Raw genomic sequence first — 17,566 nt, forward strand, 5'->3', positions numbered from 1 at the left:
AAAAAAAAAAAAAAAAAAAAAAACTATCTTAGAAAAATTTATACACCAACAATTTTTATTTACTGAGATTATTTTTGGATTTATTATTTACTATTTTAAGGGCAAATAATAAATTCAAAAATAATGTTAGTAAACAAAAATTTGTTTTAAATTTCTTTTCAAATGGTAATAATTTTCAAATCAAATCCAGGAGAGAATTTATTGTAATGACGATTAAAAAATGAGTTATGTATGATTTGTGGTAATAATTAGAGTGAATTACAGTAGATCTGCAAAAGAGATTAAATGACATTATGTAATGATAATCTTTGTTTCTGATCATTAACTAAATTCATTTAGAAGTGTAATAAAATTATTTGAAAATCACATAATGTTTGTTTCAGAATAATTTGACTGGAGACAAATGCTTTTGCATTGTGACTGATGTAAGATGATGAAACAGCTTTTAAAATATGAAATTTAATTTAAAAATTTAAATTATCCAAGATCCAAAATACTATTTTAAAACTTCAGTTTTAAAATAGTATTATTTTCAATCTGATTATTTGTTGAAATATTTTTTTGATAAAAATGAAGATAATTTTATCAATTTAAATTATATTCTTTTTTTTCATTAAACATTAAATTCACTATCGTTCTTGCATAATATATTATATATTATTTGTATTAGTAATTGATAATCTTATTTTATAGATTATTTTTTCAACGCGCAAACCAAGACGAATAAACCGAGTGATTTTAAGGTAATTTATACTATAGATAAGCCATCAATAAACGGACATATCTTTATAAATAGTAAATCTAACTCAGCGGTGACGTAATATGCATTGCATGCGTATTATCCTTTAAGCAGTCATGCGCAATCTACCTCTGGTGCCACGGACGGACATTGGCCCAGTTTTGTGTCAACAGGTCGTAGACCTCGAGAGTGTTTCGCCGTTCCACCGGATTGCGTGAACGTTAATTTCCGAATTTTTAATCTTTTTTTTTTTTCTTAAATATTTCTCTAGTACTCGAACGAGTTTTTTCCCCTTTAATAATCGCACCTCACTGTTTGTAACTTCACGTTTTTAAATCTTTACCAAACGACAGGAATAAGAAGTGTCTATCCTATTAACTGCACATTTCTGAAAACAGTGAACTATTTTAACCTTTTGCTTACAGAAGTCGAAGTCGATTTTAGGAAAACGAATGGAAATCTTATAAACAAACTTTAAATAATAGTTTTTAAAAAATGTCTTTGAAGTTTCTCTAATGTTTGGTGGATAGTTCGGAGCGGGTGAAATTCTTGTTCTCCAATTAAGTGACCATCATTGTTGATTAACAATGCTACTTGTGGTAGGAAAGGTCGATGACTCGCTCTACCCCAAACACAAGAGATTTCTCTAGAGGCAACAAAATTACTTCGATTGTCGATAGAGGGAGTCACTCATCTATCCCCTCTTCTCTTTTACTACCTCCATCATTTACACTTCTAGCAAGTTTCTTCAGATTAATTGAAACAATACTTTAATCAATTCAAATATATTTTTAAATATAGAATAATATATATATTGAATAGACAAACATGCATTTGAATTGATAACATGGGGAATGTTAGGAGTGATGTAGACATTTCCGATCGATATTACTAATTTTTTTTCTTTTTTTAGAAAGTTTTAAAATGTTATATTTAATCGGAAATCGATCGATCGCAATTAGAAATGATGAATCATATATTTTATTAATAAAATTAATTTTTTTTAAAGTGAAGAAACGTGTCTGAGATTACGTTACTGCGGCAAATCAGAAACAGTTGCACAATTTAGAAAGAATTTTTTCAACCTTCAACGTAAGAACTGTAGACGAGTAAAAAAAAAAATATATATATATATATATATAGTGGTTTTAAAATGTAGGTCTTGCATATTTTTCCGAAAGGCATTAAAATAAGAAATAAACAATTTATAGCAATTTTTATTATCTTGACTGATAAACTTATCTTTATTCGTATCGCTTGGGTTTCTTTTATATAATTTTTACTTTAATAATATTTTGTTTGTTTGTTGCTATTTCGAGAAACGATTGCCATTTCAATCAACGATTAGCTTTGAAAAGATGGGAAAACAAATATATTAAGTGCAGATAATGTGTAAATAAAAATAAGGAAATAGTAATTTCGTCTTGTTTAAATAGCGGTGCTAAATGAAACGGAACGAGATTAATTGAAAATGGAGAGAAAATTTCGAGTGTGCTTTGACAAGCATGGCGAGTGTTTTACACATTTGGAATGAGTTGTTCTTTTAATCGCCGAAANAACTTATGGACTGACCTGATATATCGGCTAGTTGGGGACAACCCAACAACTTGCTTTTACAATTTTACACATTATGCATAACAGCAGATACACAGCTGCCAATACCTGCTTATATAGTTTAGAAACAGGTATAAACATCTACTGAAACCCTATGTATAGCAAATAAAGACCCACAATTTCCATAAATAATCAGGCTATATTTTTGGAAATATTTCCAAAAATATAGCCCAATTATTTACAGCAATTGTGGGTGTCTATTAGATACAGGTTATGTGTAGAACATAAAATTGATTAGTCTGTGTCTTAGAATGGTTTATAGCCTGCAAGGATATTTTTTCCAGATACTTAGAATGATGTATTAATTCTGAAAAGATATTGTTATTTGGTTTATTTTAAATTTTATTGAACATCATAAAAGAATACAATAATAAAAGATTCAGTCTCATTATTTAGGGGGAAACATTAATAAATTAGATATCTGAAAATAACATAAGTATAGATTAAAGGAAAATAACTAAATACTTGCCTTTAATATTAGTTTTTATTCTCAGCATATGAAAAAAACAAATGCTTGTTATAATTGTGTTTCATTTTAAAAATGCATGAAGTCTAAATTGAAAAAATATTTTATTGAATTTCTGGCAAATAATATCACAATAGGAAAATATTTTACAAAATCCTTCTTTTAAAAAAGTTAGAGGATTGTAAATTATCTCATCAAAGTCTAAGAAAAAATTACAGTAATAAAAACTGATAAATATAATTTCATATTTTTAATTAAAAGCTAAAATAACTTATTATTATTTTTACAGCAATAATTCAAACATATATAAAATAAATCCAATATTCTATTTTGAGAAATATCTGAGCAGTGGAAGTAATGATTCTGTAATTTAATTGTAAACAATAAAGAAAGATTTCTACTTGAATTAATAAAAAAAAGTTATTGGAATCATGTGATAAATGTATAATTTTATACCAGCATCTTTGAAAAAGTGAAGTGTTTTGAAAACACATTAAAGAACATGGCATGCATTGAAGAACTCATTCAACAGATTAATTTATGATATTGAAACAGAGGCAACCTTACATAAAAGCAAAATATTTGCCTTAAAATAAAGACCTTGCAAATTTGTAGTATATTTTAGTAGTTAAATTATCACATTGGTAATTATTGAATATATAATTGTATTGGTATCTATTGCATCTGCAGAATGATCAATTTCAAATTAAAATTGATCAAAAAGTAACTCCAATGAATAATGTGTCAATAGTGACTTTCTTCACTTTTGATCTTGCCCATTGAAAAAGATATAGCAGCTAGAAGCAGGAAAGCAGTTTTATAGATGAATTTCTCTAAATCTATTGAATTTTCCAATTCATTGTAAAACTATTGTACACATTTTTATTATTTTTATGGTGTGTTATACTGTCTATTTATATATTAAAAATGTTCACATTATAGATGGAAATAAACTACCCTCCAGTTTTATTGCTCTTTTAATGGGCCTTAATTAAAAATAAGTTTTGCCTAGAGCCACTTCTGTATTAAAATACATTTTATTGGGATTGAACTTGTCATATTGCATCATCCATTGTATTCATTACACAGAAGTTACAGAATTGTGAGGTATGTAACGTGATTATATTAATATGCATTAATAAATGAAAACAAAGAACAGCAAATGTTGATTAATCTTATGTTGCTGCAGCATTATACAAGAGTTACAAATTTTTCACAAATTATAACAGGTAAAAAACATGAGTTTCCCATTTCATGCAAAACTGTAATCATGCACCAACGGAATAAAAATGAACCATAACATCAGTAAGAAAAACTAAGTTCAAAGTGATTCTTCAGATGGAAAAGTGTTGGAGAGTTTTTTGGTTTACCTTTGATATTTTTTAGTGGAATTTTTATAACATGAATGTTTCATTATATTTGAAACATTGTGATACATTGAAATGCTTGACGGAAGTCATTCAGTAGGAAAGTATACTATGGTCTTCTCAGCAGGGCAGCATTCTCTTTCATAATAATGCCCCTGTCTACATATCATATTATATATAAAGAACTCAAGACATTTTTGGTGGAAATTGTCAATCATTCTCCATCAATATATCTGGCTCTCAATGAATTTTTTACTTCTTTCATTCTTGAAAAATCATTTGGTTAGATGTCATTTCTCATTAAATGAAGAGGCAAAACATATACTGTATTGATAGCATGATTAAACCTTAATGGTCAAAAACTTTATATTTAAAAGAAGATATAAATTCATAAACAATCAAAAACCTTTAAAATCCAGTAACAAAACTACGCATTCCAATTTGGAATTTAGTTGGTTTAAAACCTGAAGCAGACCTTGGTCAAGGTCAAAAATGTTCATTTAGATGTTTTTATTAAAATTTTGTTACTGGATTTTAAACATTCTTTATTATTTGTGATTTGTTCCAGTAATTTGGAAAGAAGCTAATTTTAATAGATAAATTCCTTACACAAGTACAGTAAGTGTCTGACTGCTATTGGTGACTATGCTGAAAAATCATGTTATGGTTGAAATTTCAATATATATAATCATTTGTATGCAATGAAGATATTGCATACTAAGTATAGATATTTGTAACTTACTTTCTGATCTATTATATCCAATATTTTTTTTTAATTCTAACATTTTTATCATTTAAAAAGTGACCATCTTCACGTGTTAAAATATATTCATTTTTACATTGATACATGTCTGAATCATTATTATAATTTTATTCTTTAGACTTTGAAGTGATAATTTGCAATTATTTAATTCTTTTTAAAGAGATTTATGGAAATCCTTTCTTGTTTGTCTTCAATTGTCCAAAATCCAATAAAATATATCTAGAATTAGTCTTAAGTCTGTTGTGAAAGATGTTGATAAGTTTTGTATAAAATATTTGATGAACACTAAATTTCATTGTAAATAAGATTAGTCCAAATTTTTATTGAACATTTTGCTTGAAGAAATATTCAGCATAAATTAGAGAAGATATTCCAATAAATGCTAAAGATAATTATTACATTACTTGTTATAATTCTGGATAAGATATAGTAAGTTTTCAATCAGTGATCAATAGAAGTAAATATGCAACTTTTTGACTTCCTGAACAATATTGAAAAATATGGATAAAATATTATCACTTGAAAGAATTTTTTTGTTATTTATGGTAGTAAACTAGTTAAAGAATTTCATTTTTCGTGAGAAGCCAGATCAAAGAAAAATATATGTATTAAACTTTATTCATATACACAAACTTCCTCAATTTACATAATTTATTTTTAGCATTAAGAATATATTTAATTTTACCTGTTTCTGCAACAACAGTCAAAAACTAAAAATAATTTAAAATTTTGGGGGCAAGTTGCAAGTAAGCTTTGTTATTTCCAAGTAACTAAAAGTTTAAATATATCTGTGCAATAAATAGTTACTAAATTTCTGTTTGAAAAAATTTCTAAAGACTGATTTTTAAGAAGTACTTTTTTTATTTATACAGTCAAATGTTATTAATGTGGCTAATATAAATAGTTCCATTTATCATTTAAAATTTATTCCAGATAAATTATTTAATTTTATGATTTATAACTGTATTTGCTTCAGTGATATGTATATTAGATTTATAACTTTATTTAGAGTAATAGTTCTACAGTTTAAAAGAACAAAATAATACATTACAAAATTCTTGATTAATTTGATTTGTTATAAAATGTTTAAAATCTGATAATTACAGAAATTACTTTTCTGAATATTCTGGTTGTTTAACCTAATAGTAAGTTAGTGTTAAAAACAATAATTAACTTCCTTCCAGGTATATATCAAATTATATGGTTTGTATGAAATTAATCAAATTGTTTTATATCAAAATTCAAGATTACCAGATTATAATTAAATATAGTGTACCCTTCATTAGAAATGAATCACTTTTAATTAATTGTAACATATTAAGAAAATTCTTAAAGGTTGATATCACCAATATCATTCATATTTCCCATTGGCACATTAACCTCTTTGTTGAAGGGAAAATAAATACTGATTGTTGACCTTGGCCTGTTCGGCTGATTATTTCAGGTTTTGTCCCGTATAGGAAGTGATTCAAACCTCAATCATAATACTTATAATTATTATTACACGTTATATATTTCATCATAAAATAATTTCAGCTTAGTAACCATAAATTTAATTCAGCTATTATTATCTGATTATTTTAATTTTTTCAGATGATATTGAATTTTGAGAACAAAATATTTTATTAGATACACAGTTTTATTTATTTCTATTCTGTTAGTATAAAAAAAAAATCCATAATATTTTTGTTTATTTCATACTGAAAATCCTTATTTATAAAAACACTGTACTTAACAGAACTAATTTGTAAATTTAAATCTATGAGAGTTTTTGTGAAATAAACTACAGTATTGTCATGATTTTTTAGATTTTTAATTTTTTTTAGAAAATGTATAAGTTTTTAATTTTAAATTGCATTTGCTTTATTTAAAGTAATAGTTTAATAAACAGTTTAAAATTAAATCTAAAAGTTTTTAAAATATTCAGGTAAATGAAGTTTTAACTCCTGGAATGTAAAACTGTTTATTCATTAGAAAGAATGTTTATGCAAAGTAAATTTTCATATTTCATAAAGATCATTGAAGTAATAAACTGTCAAATATTAAGAATAATAATAATAATAAATTACAAATTCTATTTATTTTATAGAAAATTTAATTTTTAATAATCATTTGTGATTATTGGTATATATTTAGGAATTTAAAAAATTTTTATTTCCTGATTTTTTTAGGTCGTTACTAGAAATCATACAGAAATTCGAGGGACATGTACAGGCTATGTTATAGCTTTTGATAAACATTGGAATCTTGCCATGAGAGATGTAGATGAACTGTATAAGAAATCAACTAAACTTAAAACTCCAATTCTTAGGAATTTTAATACAAATGACTTTTTTGCATTTCAACAATTTGATTCTGAAACACTTGAAAATTCTGAAGAAGATGCATCATTCACATCACTTTCTTTTCATCCAGTTTCATGTTTTGTATCTGGAAAATGTATTTGCACAGTCGATGCAGAAACAAAAATAAAAAAGAATAAAGAAATTAAACAGATGGTGCAAGATGCACATACTGATATTAGTTTAGATACATCTACAAGCAATACTGAAAACTTGAAAACTCTTACAACAGACAATGATGCCAGTAATGAAAGAGTAAATAAACTTAGTGAAAATTTAGACTTTTTTGAAACTTGTGAAAAAGACAGTGTTACTATGACTATAAAAGAACATCCAAGAAAGAAAAAGAGTAAGAAAAAGTTTGATACATGTAAGAGACATTTGAATCAAGTCTTTATTCGAGGTGATAATATTGTATTGGTTCAAATACTTGAGTGTTCCTAACATTTAGTTCATAAGAATGGAAGTTTATTCCATCAGACTCTTTTCATATGTATTGTAATTATAAATCAGTAAATTTGTAACATTTTATGTCACTTTGATGTAAGTGTATATAAAATGTCATATGATAATTTTTTTAAAATGATGATTTTAAACAAATATGATAATGTACAAAATAAAAACTTATTTTAACTTCATAAAATCTAACTAGTGAGCTTTTTGTTTTAAATATTTTCAGTTATTAAAATATATTAAAATAAACATAATTTAACAAATTAAAACTAAAATCAATATTTAGAAATATTAACAATAAAACAATTTTCAAGAAATTTTTTAAATAGAAAGATGATATCATTATAAATATTATCTAAAAGAACACCATAACAGCACAGGTTACAAAAAAATTAAAAAAACAAAACAAAAAAATTAAAAAAATAAAACTTTGATTCATGTAATTTATGAAAAATATTTTTCTTAAATTGATACTTAATGCTAATAAGTAATTTTAGGTAATAATGTATAATAAAAATCATTTATAAATTATAAAATTTGATAAATACTTGTGCACTTATTCACTTNAAAAAAAAAAAAAAAAAAACTATCTTAGAAAAATTTATACACCAACAATTTTTATTTACTGAGATTATTTTTGGATTTATTATTTACTATTTTAAGGGCAAATAATAAATTCAAAAATAATGTTAGTAAACAAAAATTTGTTTTAAATTTCTTTTCAAATGGTAATAATTTTCAAATCAAATCCAGGAGAGAATTTATTGTAATGACGATTAAAAAATGAGTTATGTATGATTTGTGGTAATAATTAGAGTGAATTACAGTAGATCTGCAAAAGAGATTAAATGACATTATGTAATGATAATCTTTGTTTCTGATCATTAACTAAATTCATTTAGAAGTGTAATAAAATTATTTGAAAATCACATAATGTTTGTTTCAGAATAATTTGACTGGAGACAAATGCTTTTGCATTGTGACTGATGTAAGATGATGAAACAGCTTTTAAAATATGAAATTTAATTTAAAAATTTAAATTATCCAAGATCAAAAATACTATTTTAAAACTTCAGTTTTAAAATAGTATTTTGGATCTTGGATAATTTATTTTTTATTTATTAATTATTAATAGTATTTTGGATCTTGGATAATCTATTTTAAAACTGAAGTTTTACAAAAATACTATTTTAAAACTTCAGTTTTAAAATAGTATTATTTTCAATCTGATTATTTGTTGAAATATTTTTTTGATAAAAATGAAGATAATTTTATCAATTTAAATTATATTCTTTTTTTTCATTAAACATTAAATTCACTATCGTTCTTGCATAATATATTATATATTATTTGTATTAGTAATTGATAATCTTATTTTATAGATTATTTTTTCAACGCGCAAACCAAGACGAATAAACCGAGTGATTTTAAGGTAATTTATACTATAGATAAGCCATCAATAAACGGACATATCTTTATAAATAGTAAATCTAACTCAGCGGTGACGTAATATGCATTGCATGCGTATTATCCTTTAAGCAGTCATGCGCAATCTACCTCTGGTGCCACGGACGGACATTGGCCCAGTTTTGTGTCAACAGGTCGTAGACCTCGAGAGTGTTTCGCCGTTCCACCGGATTGCGTGAACGTTAATTTCCGAATTTTTAATCTTTTTTTTTTTTCTTAAATATTTCTCTAGTACTCGAACGAGTTTTTTCCCCTTTAATAATCGCACCTCACTGTTTGTAACTTCACGTTTTTAAATCTTTACCAAACGACAGGAATAAGAAGTGTCTATCCTATTAACTGCACATTTCTGAAAACAGTGAACTATTTTAACCTTTTGCTTACAGAAGTCGAAGTCGATTTTAGGAAAACGAATGGAAATCTTATAAACAAACTTTAAATAATAGTTTTTAAAAAATGTCTTTGAAGTTTCTCTAATGTTTGGTGGATAGTTCGGAGCGGGTGAAATTCTTGTTCTCCAATTAAGTGACCATCATTGTTGATTAACAATGCTACTTGTGGTAGGAAAGGTCGATGACTCGCTCTACCCCAAACACAAGAGATTTCTCTAGAGGCAACAAAATTACTTCGATTGTCGATAGAGGGAGTCACTCATCTATCCCCTCTTCTCTTTTACTACCTCCATCATTTACACTTCTAGCAAGTTTCTTCAGATTAATTGAAACAATACTTTAATCAATTCAAATATATTTTTAAATATAGAATAATATATATATTGAATAGACAAACATGCATTTGAATTGATAACATGGGGAATGTTAGGAGTGATGTAGACATTTCCGATCGATATTACTAATTTTTTTTCTTTTTTTAGAAAGTTTTAAAATGTTATATTTAATCGGAAATCGATCGATCGCAATTAGAAATGATGAATCATATATTTTATTAATAAAATTAATTTTTTTTAAAGTGAAGAAACGTGTCTGAGATTACGTTACTGGGCAAATCAGAAACAGTTGCACAATTTAGAAAGAATTTTTTCAACCTTCAACGTAAGAACTGTAGACGAGTAAAAAAAAAAATATATATATATATATATATAGTGGTTTTAAAATGTAGGTCTTGCATATTTTTCCGAAAGGCATTAAAATAAGAAATAAACAATTTATAGCAATTTTTATTATCTTGACTGATAAACTTATCTTTATTCGTATCGCTTGGGTTTCTTTTATATAATTTTTACTTTAATAATATTTTGTTTGTTTGTTGCTATTTCGAGAAACGATTGCCATTTCAATCAACGATTAGCTTTGAAAAGATGGGAAAACAAATATATTAAGTGCAGATAATGTGTAAATAAAAATAAGGAAATAGTAATTTCGTCTTGTTTAAATAGCGGTGCTAAATGAAACGGAACGAGATTAATTGAAAATGGAGAGAAAATTTCGAGTGTGCTTTGACAAGCATGGCGAGTGTTTTACACATTTGGAATGAGTTGTTCTTTTAATCGCCGAAAGGTGACTGGTATACGTGAACATTTGTGTTTTAGATTGAATTTACTTCAGTTGTCAAGACTGTCTGACATCAGCAAAACTAAACTGTCAGGAAACATTCTATTAATATCTCTCAATTGATGGGCGTTTAGGATAAGAATGTCTAACTCATCTCTCCACTCCCGACATCTTTGCTTTTATCTCAATTATATAAATTAAATTTATCGAAATATAATCTGATTTTCCCTCTGTTTAAGGAAAGTGAAAGTCGCGTCTGCAGTCGACCATTTTCTTTCCGATTTCTGGCGCCTCTCAACAGGTGGTGACTCTATGAATCACGGTTACCAATTAAGAAACCACGCTGTTACTTCGTTATAAGAAAAAAAACTACAATACTATCGAGAAGACAAAATAACAAGATTTCTTTAAAAATGAGCACTCATTGTTCTAATGGAAATAACGATCGTATAGCAGGAATACGGTGAAACTTAATAAAGTTTTAGTTCGTACGTTACGTTTATTTTCATATTATGAGCACAGGCTATTATAATATTTATTAAAACCAAACTGAACGAAATATTATACAAAAAATTAAATTAAGGTAAAGTAAACTGTAATAAGCACTAAGGGATAATCAAAAGCCACTGTATGGCTTATGATGTAGGTACACGGTGACATTTTCACCACACTAATAAATACGAACACCGATGCGATAGTTAATTAGAATGCTATTTTTGAGAAATGTATCAAAGTTCAAGTATTCTTTAATGCAGTTTTTTCCAGCTGTTATGAATTCTAGTCACCATTTTTCTCTTTGAATCACGTTATTCTAATCGAGCAAATTATAATTCCGCTTCTATTGTTTTTAGTCTGTCGATAACGTCTGTCAAAAAAGTAGTAGTTTACCTTTGTCGGCGTTCTTGTTTCCTCGCGTTAAAACTTATCGCTTAGAAACGAAATACCTGTAGTAATTTGTTTTTCTACCTTCCCTCCAAAAGGTTAGTTCTCGAAGAACTAATATCCCACCCGTATTTAAGTATCAAACCCACTCAAATATCCTACGCAGGCAAGAGCTACTTATTTAGGAATTGGTAGGAAATCAGCCATTAAGTTAAACACCTAGCTTAACAATTCCAAGTATTTTTACCGTTAAGATTGAATTAAAATGTTCAATGCATTGTTTATTTAAGTGTGAATTTATGCCCTTAACTTGTTCTGCTATTTATAGATGTTGAAACCATTTTTAAAATTTGATCTTAGCATCCACCGAAGACGAATCCCGACCGTAAAATACGATAACATCAAGAGTTGGTTTTTCCACTTCCTGTTGAGTTCTTTTTGAAATGACTTCTACGAAAACGTATACTTTTCTTCGGTTACATAATATACAGAAGAAGTATATTGGCACTAAGATAAAACTGGATTCGTTAAAAACAATAATAATTCTACCTGCTCTTTTATTATATTTATCGTCGACTGATTTTAGAATGCGTAAAGAAAACATGTTTATATAAATCGGTTATAAAATTAATTCATAAAGTTAACAATTTCATAAAAATCCGGTCCTTACGCGTTATTTTTTGTTTAAAAAAAGCTAAAATTCATTGACATTCCGACGGCGCACATTACGCTAAAATTATATAAAAGTATTTCCGTATATAATATAAATGATACTCCCGGAAATATATTAGCGTAAATGTCACTACATTCCAGATTTCTGAAAGTGGACAGATGAGAAGCGAAGCTTTTCGATCATCTAAAAATTGGTTTAATTTTTACCCCCCCCCCGTCTTGTTTCTAGTCACCGCGACGCATGACTGCTTTCAAAAATTCCAGCATTCTTATATTCATTCTCGGTCACCCGATAGGGCCCAAAAATTATTATTTTTCGTACTTTAGCCTGGGGCAAGCGGTAACTTCCAAAAAACTATGGAGTTATAAGTTTCTTCTCGTCCCGGATGCGCAATTGCTTGGGAAAATTTTTAATCGCAACTCGATTACGCGATCGATTTGCTTTAAAAATCGCGGCACGAAGTCGACTTTATTCTGATTTATGCAAAGTCGATGGTTGACGAGGATCGAAGGATCGGAAACAAAGATCGACACCCTCTGACCCGCGAGCTAGCGCTACTTTCCCAACGTCAGAGCAATCGCAGCAACGCCCGCGGCGATTTTTCTCCGGTCATTGAACTCAGGTGAGAAGCGAGTCCTGCGGGCTTTAAACGGTAGAGCCGAACTTAAAACGGCCTCTCTCTCGTTAATCTCTAGCGCAGGGGGACGGAGTAGAATAATTGTTCGTAGGGACGCCTGCAGAAAGGTGGAAAACGCCATGGCTACATACACATACACACACCCGGAAGTAGTCGTGCCGGGAGGCCTTCTACTCGTCCTCCGCTCCTTCCCCTCTTTGAAATTCGGTGAAAAAGGAACCTCCGGGGAGGAGGCGAAGTGGCAAATGGGGGGTCGCGACCTAAACTTCTCACTTTACTTATCTCGGAAACGAGTGCCGGTAGAGAAGTTGGGGGCGCGGTTAAAAACGGATAAACCGGGTTGGCGTCAGAAACGCAAAAATGGTGTTTCGACTGTTGTCCCGAGCGGCAACGAAACCTAAGCTGGCGGTCGTGCGAGTTCAATGACCTCCGAGTGAACGGCTCGTCCTCCAGCCTAGACGAAGGCTTTGGACTGCGATCCGTTCGGAAAACTCGGTAATTTCGTCATCATAAAATATCACGTGATTTATTTACACTCCACCTCTGTACAAAACTAAACTGCAATTCGTCTCCTTTTAAGGTGTTTATCGGACCGTCCGACTTTGGGCCAAATCGTCCAATTTTGGCGTCCGTAAAGAGAAAATTGGGTTCCAGCCCTACGTTGGGAGAAATGGTCGTTAATGCATGCCACCCGTCCTGCTAAAAGACGAGCTGGAACGTATACAGGTGCAGGTCAACGATGCGTGTGCCAGAATTTCGAATGGGGCCAAAAAATAGCTTATTTCTAAATGTCAACTTAACCAACGTAACGAGTAGGTAAAATGACAACAATATGGAAACAATTCGGCATTACACAACAAACTTTTCATTCATGTACTGTACTACGGGGCAAGGTCATTGACATCTGAAACACAACTTACCCAGCACGCAGATGATCTTCGGTCTAAATCGAAATCGAACACTGGTCCACCCTCGACTGCGATTATATCTTTGCAGACGATTATCCCAAACGATTTTTCGGGTTCGAACACTTATCCAACACGCGGTTTGTATACCAATACGTCCCTATTGCCACATGGATTGGAAATTTTCGCAGCAACTTGTCGGGAGGAGGAGCCTGCTGACGTCACTACACGTCATCGACACGTCACGGTTCCGATCCCGGATGTCATTCACCCTGTTTATTCGGTTGACAATTTTTTTATTTTATTTTATGAGAAATTTCTATTAATTTTTACTAAAGTAAACGTTCCGTCAGATTTTTGTCCAACTTTCTCGATATTTCAATTTTTTCCCGTATATAAATATACATAATATATTCATTCCTTATTTTTATTCACAGTTTAGACTTTTGTTTACATTAACCGTTCCGGGTTACGCCGCGCGGCCCGAACTTTATGGAATTCATCAGCTTATAGTTAAAAACCTCTTTTTTTTTATCTTGTCAAACATATATTATCTAACTGTATTTGATAAAATTTCAGCGTTAGTCTTGTTTGCACTGACGTCATTTGTAAACAAACAGAGATATAAACTGGGCTATTTTTTGGCGTTTTTAAAATTTCAAAGAAAAATATTTCAGTTTGCAGATAATGATGCGTAAAATGCAAACAAAGTAACGTGATTTATATAATAAAAAACAAAATAAAATACTTTAAAAAACACGATCGTGACATCGGTTTATTTTATTTCTTTTTTAAAAACCAATCCGGTCTTTAAAACTAGATAATAGAAATAATATTTAAAAAGACCATATCGATTTACTGAAGATTAATAAAATGAAACTTCTATTTACACTTATCAGATAGGATATCTTGTTTGTAAGACGGTTTAAAGCTTAAAATTTAGACTTTTATCTGAACTGTGTACGTCCAACTTTTGTTTATGATTCGACCGAGTTAATATTCTGTTCTGCACAGAACTCTCTTTTTTTTTAAAAAAAGTAAATAAATAAAGAAAGAAAAAATAAATGTTAACGAATTTTTTAAAAGTGACCTTTCGCGATTTATCAATAGATAAAGGTGTTTATAATTATTTCGTTTTCTGCATAGCTATGCCATATTTTGAATTTTTCGGTTTGACGTAATTAATAGATAGCGCCATCTACAAAACGAATTGGTTAATTGTTTAGTTACGAAGATAGTTTAAATGGTCAAAATTATTTAAATTATTTACTTTTTTAATTAAGGTTTATGGCAATTTTTATGCTTTAACAATTTTTTTTTTTTAGTTTATTCTGTATACCATCAGATGGCGCAATTTTCTAAAAAAAGAAGTTAGATAATAAGGGAGTGTGACGTTTTACTGTTGTGTTAATATTAGATCACGGGGAAGACTAATTCCCAATAAACGAAGCTACTAGAAACTTAAAAACAAATAAAATCGAATCTTTATCTTTGTTTTGAGAATAGAACTTTTTTTTAAATAGGAATAAAGAATCTGTAAGAAAGAATTCGTTATAAACTAGAAATAAAAAGGACTCTTAGAATCTAACGCCATCCTCAATTGAATGTAATGTTTTTGTTGAAAATATTTTTCGAGAAATGAATGCGAAGTGAATTTATAAGATAATGGATCAACCGAACCATCGCTCATGCATATCTTTTCTCTAGATGAAGGCCATGAAAGTAAAATTCAAGTTCCGGATTAAGTTTTTTCTAATTTAACATTACGAAAAACGTTTGTGTATAGAGCTGTGATCGATACGAGTATAGGGTTGTCTGGAAAACTGAAACCAGTCGATAGATTTATTCTATTTTCACACCTTTTTTTCCTCTATTTATATTAAAGACAACTTTGTTTTAAGTTTCTTTTTTTATTTTTTGATTCTTTTCACATAAATAGGACAATCGATTGGAATGCAGCTAAAGTAAATCGGCTCATCTTCTACAGAAATAACCCATTAAGAGTTTTAATTAGAAGCAGTAATGCCATCTAATGAAGTTTTCTCTAAATAAAGATATGCAGAAGAGAATTAAGCGTATTTATAATAATATATATATATATATATATATATATAATTGTATTGATAGATTATAGATTATGTATGGTAAAAAGTTAAAACTGGGATTTTTGTAAAACTGGAAATTGGAGGCCAGGCCAGTTGGCACACCAGGAAAACAGAAGACCATGACTTACTATTAGGAAATAGTTATAACAAATTGCATCATTATAATGTTTATTTTCATTGTAAAATCTTTAAACTTCGGGTTTTGATTTAGGAAAACATTGCAAAAGAAACCCTCCCACAAATAAGTCTAACGTTCTAATTAAAGTTTTCTATTTTAAATAAAACTAACCTTTTACGGTTCGTAACACCTTTCTTATATAGGCATTTAGATTAAATACAAAGGCCACATTTAAAATTTAATGAAATTGCAGAGAAAATTATTTATTTCGTTAATAAAATTGATAAAATTACATTATAGATTATAGCGATTTCGAATTTGAGCGATGCGAGATAAGATACAGACTATTAGATTCGAGAAAAAAATAAAAATAAATAAAAACAGCTGGAAGTTTTTATGGAAGGACGAACGCTAAAAGGAAAAATTCCGTTCCGGGACTCACTCGTATGATAATATCGATTTTTTAAAAAGTAACACTAAAAACTAGTTACACCCATATAAGTAAAGGCGCTTTAGTAGAAGCTATGAAAAAAAAGAAGGGAAAAAAACTCCAATTAAAGGTCGTAGAGAGATTAAGAGAACTGCGAAAATATCAAACGATGTAGTTAATTAAATCCTTTAAGTTTAATAACTTATTAGTAACTTAATATTATATCGAGTAATATTCGGCATTGAAGACGCGTAACCTCGGTTTACGTGTACTGGTTTTGTTTATACCTTGACATGTCAGTATTAGGTCATATAGCATGACGGAAGTAATATTTAGTCAATCATTCACAAATAACTACTAAACAATATTTTAAATTAATAATTAAATATTTACGACATTGTTATAGATACTGTACTAGATTAATTACCGTAGAGTTTCGTACTACAATAAAACATTTTTAATTTCACGGCTTTAACAACCGTTAAAAGCAATATCTGGTTTAAAAATTTGCTATTGTTGTAAAGTTTTGTTATGTCTGATTAAATATAGTTTTCAGCATATTTTTACTTTGGGCTCTTTCTTATAAATCCTTTTAAACGTTAACTCTAGTTTTCCACTCCATTTGCATTTTTAAAACGTATTTTTTTTTACGTAACTATTTTAACGAAAATTTTACGACGTTGCCATTTTTAACTGACATTTATGTGGATAATCTTAAAAATAATAAATATCCGTGGATTAACCAATCGATTAACGATGCGTAAAATTATAAAGATCGTTTTACACGTGAACTGTATTTATAGATATACGAACAAATTTATTTTAGGAAAAACTAATGAGCATTAAATTGTTCCTAAGATGGGAAGTTCAACCGGGGAATAAACAGCCAATGAATTTAACAAGTGTACGTGATGTCACCGAAGGATTATCTTGAAGAAATCAATTATCACCAAAACAGAAAACATAAAACCACTGGATTGAAACATTTTCAATTATCCGTTTCGTAATATAAATATGAGAAAAATGACTCATACTAATAATATTTTGTGCTGATAAGGTAATTAAAAATTAGTAAAACGTTGTTAAATACAACT

At 28.8% G+C, this 17,566-nt stretch overlaps 1 protein-coding gene across 1 annotated transcript in view; it reads left to right on the forward strand.

Annotated features, from left to right (window-relative positions):
- Nucleotides 1-7,959, forward strand: part of LOC111620169 (U7 snRNA-associated Sm-like protein LSm11) — a 67,623-nt gene extending 59,664 nt beyond the window's left edge. Inside the window, exon 3 of the mRNA XM_023362051.1 lies at nt 7,121-7,959. Coding sequence (XP_023217819.1) covers nt 7,121-7,735 — 615 coding nt within the window. The 3' untranslated portion in view covers nt 7,736-7,959. The remainder of the gene's footprint in view (nt 1-7,120) is intronic.
- Nucleotides 7,960-17,566: the final 9,607 nt, after the last annotated feature.

The sequence above is a fragment of the Centruroides sculpturatus genome, unplaced genomic scaffold, assembly GCF_000671375.1.
Source record: "Centruroides sculpturatus isolate CEXI.00-Female unplaced genomic scaffold, Cexi_2.0 scaffold202, whole genome shotgun sequence".
NCBI classification, from domain to species: Eukaryota; Metazoa; Arthropoda; class Arachnida; order Scorpiones; family Buthidae; genus Centruroides; species Centruroides sculpturatus.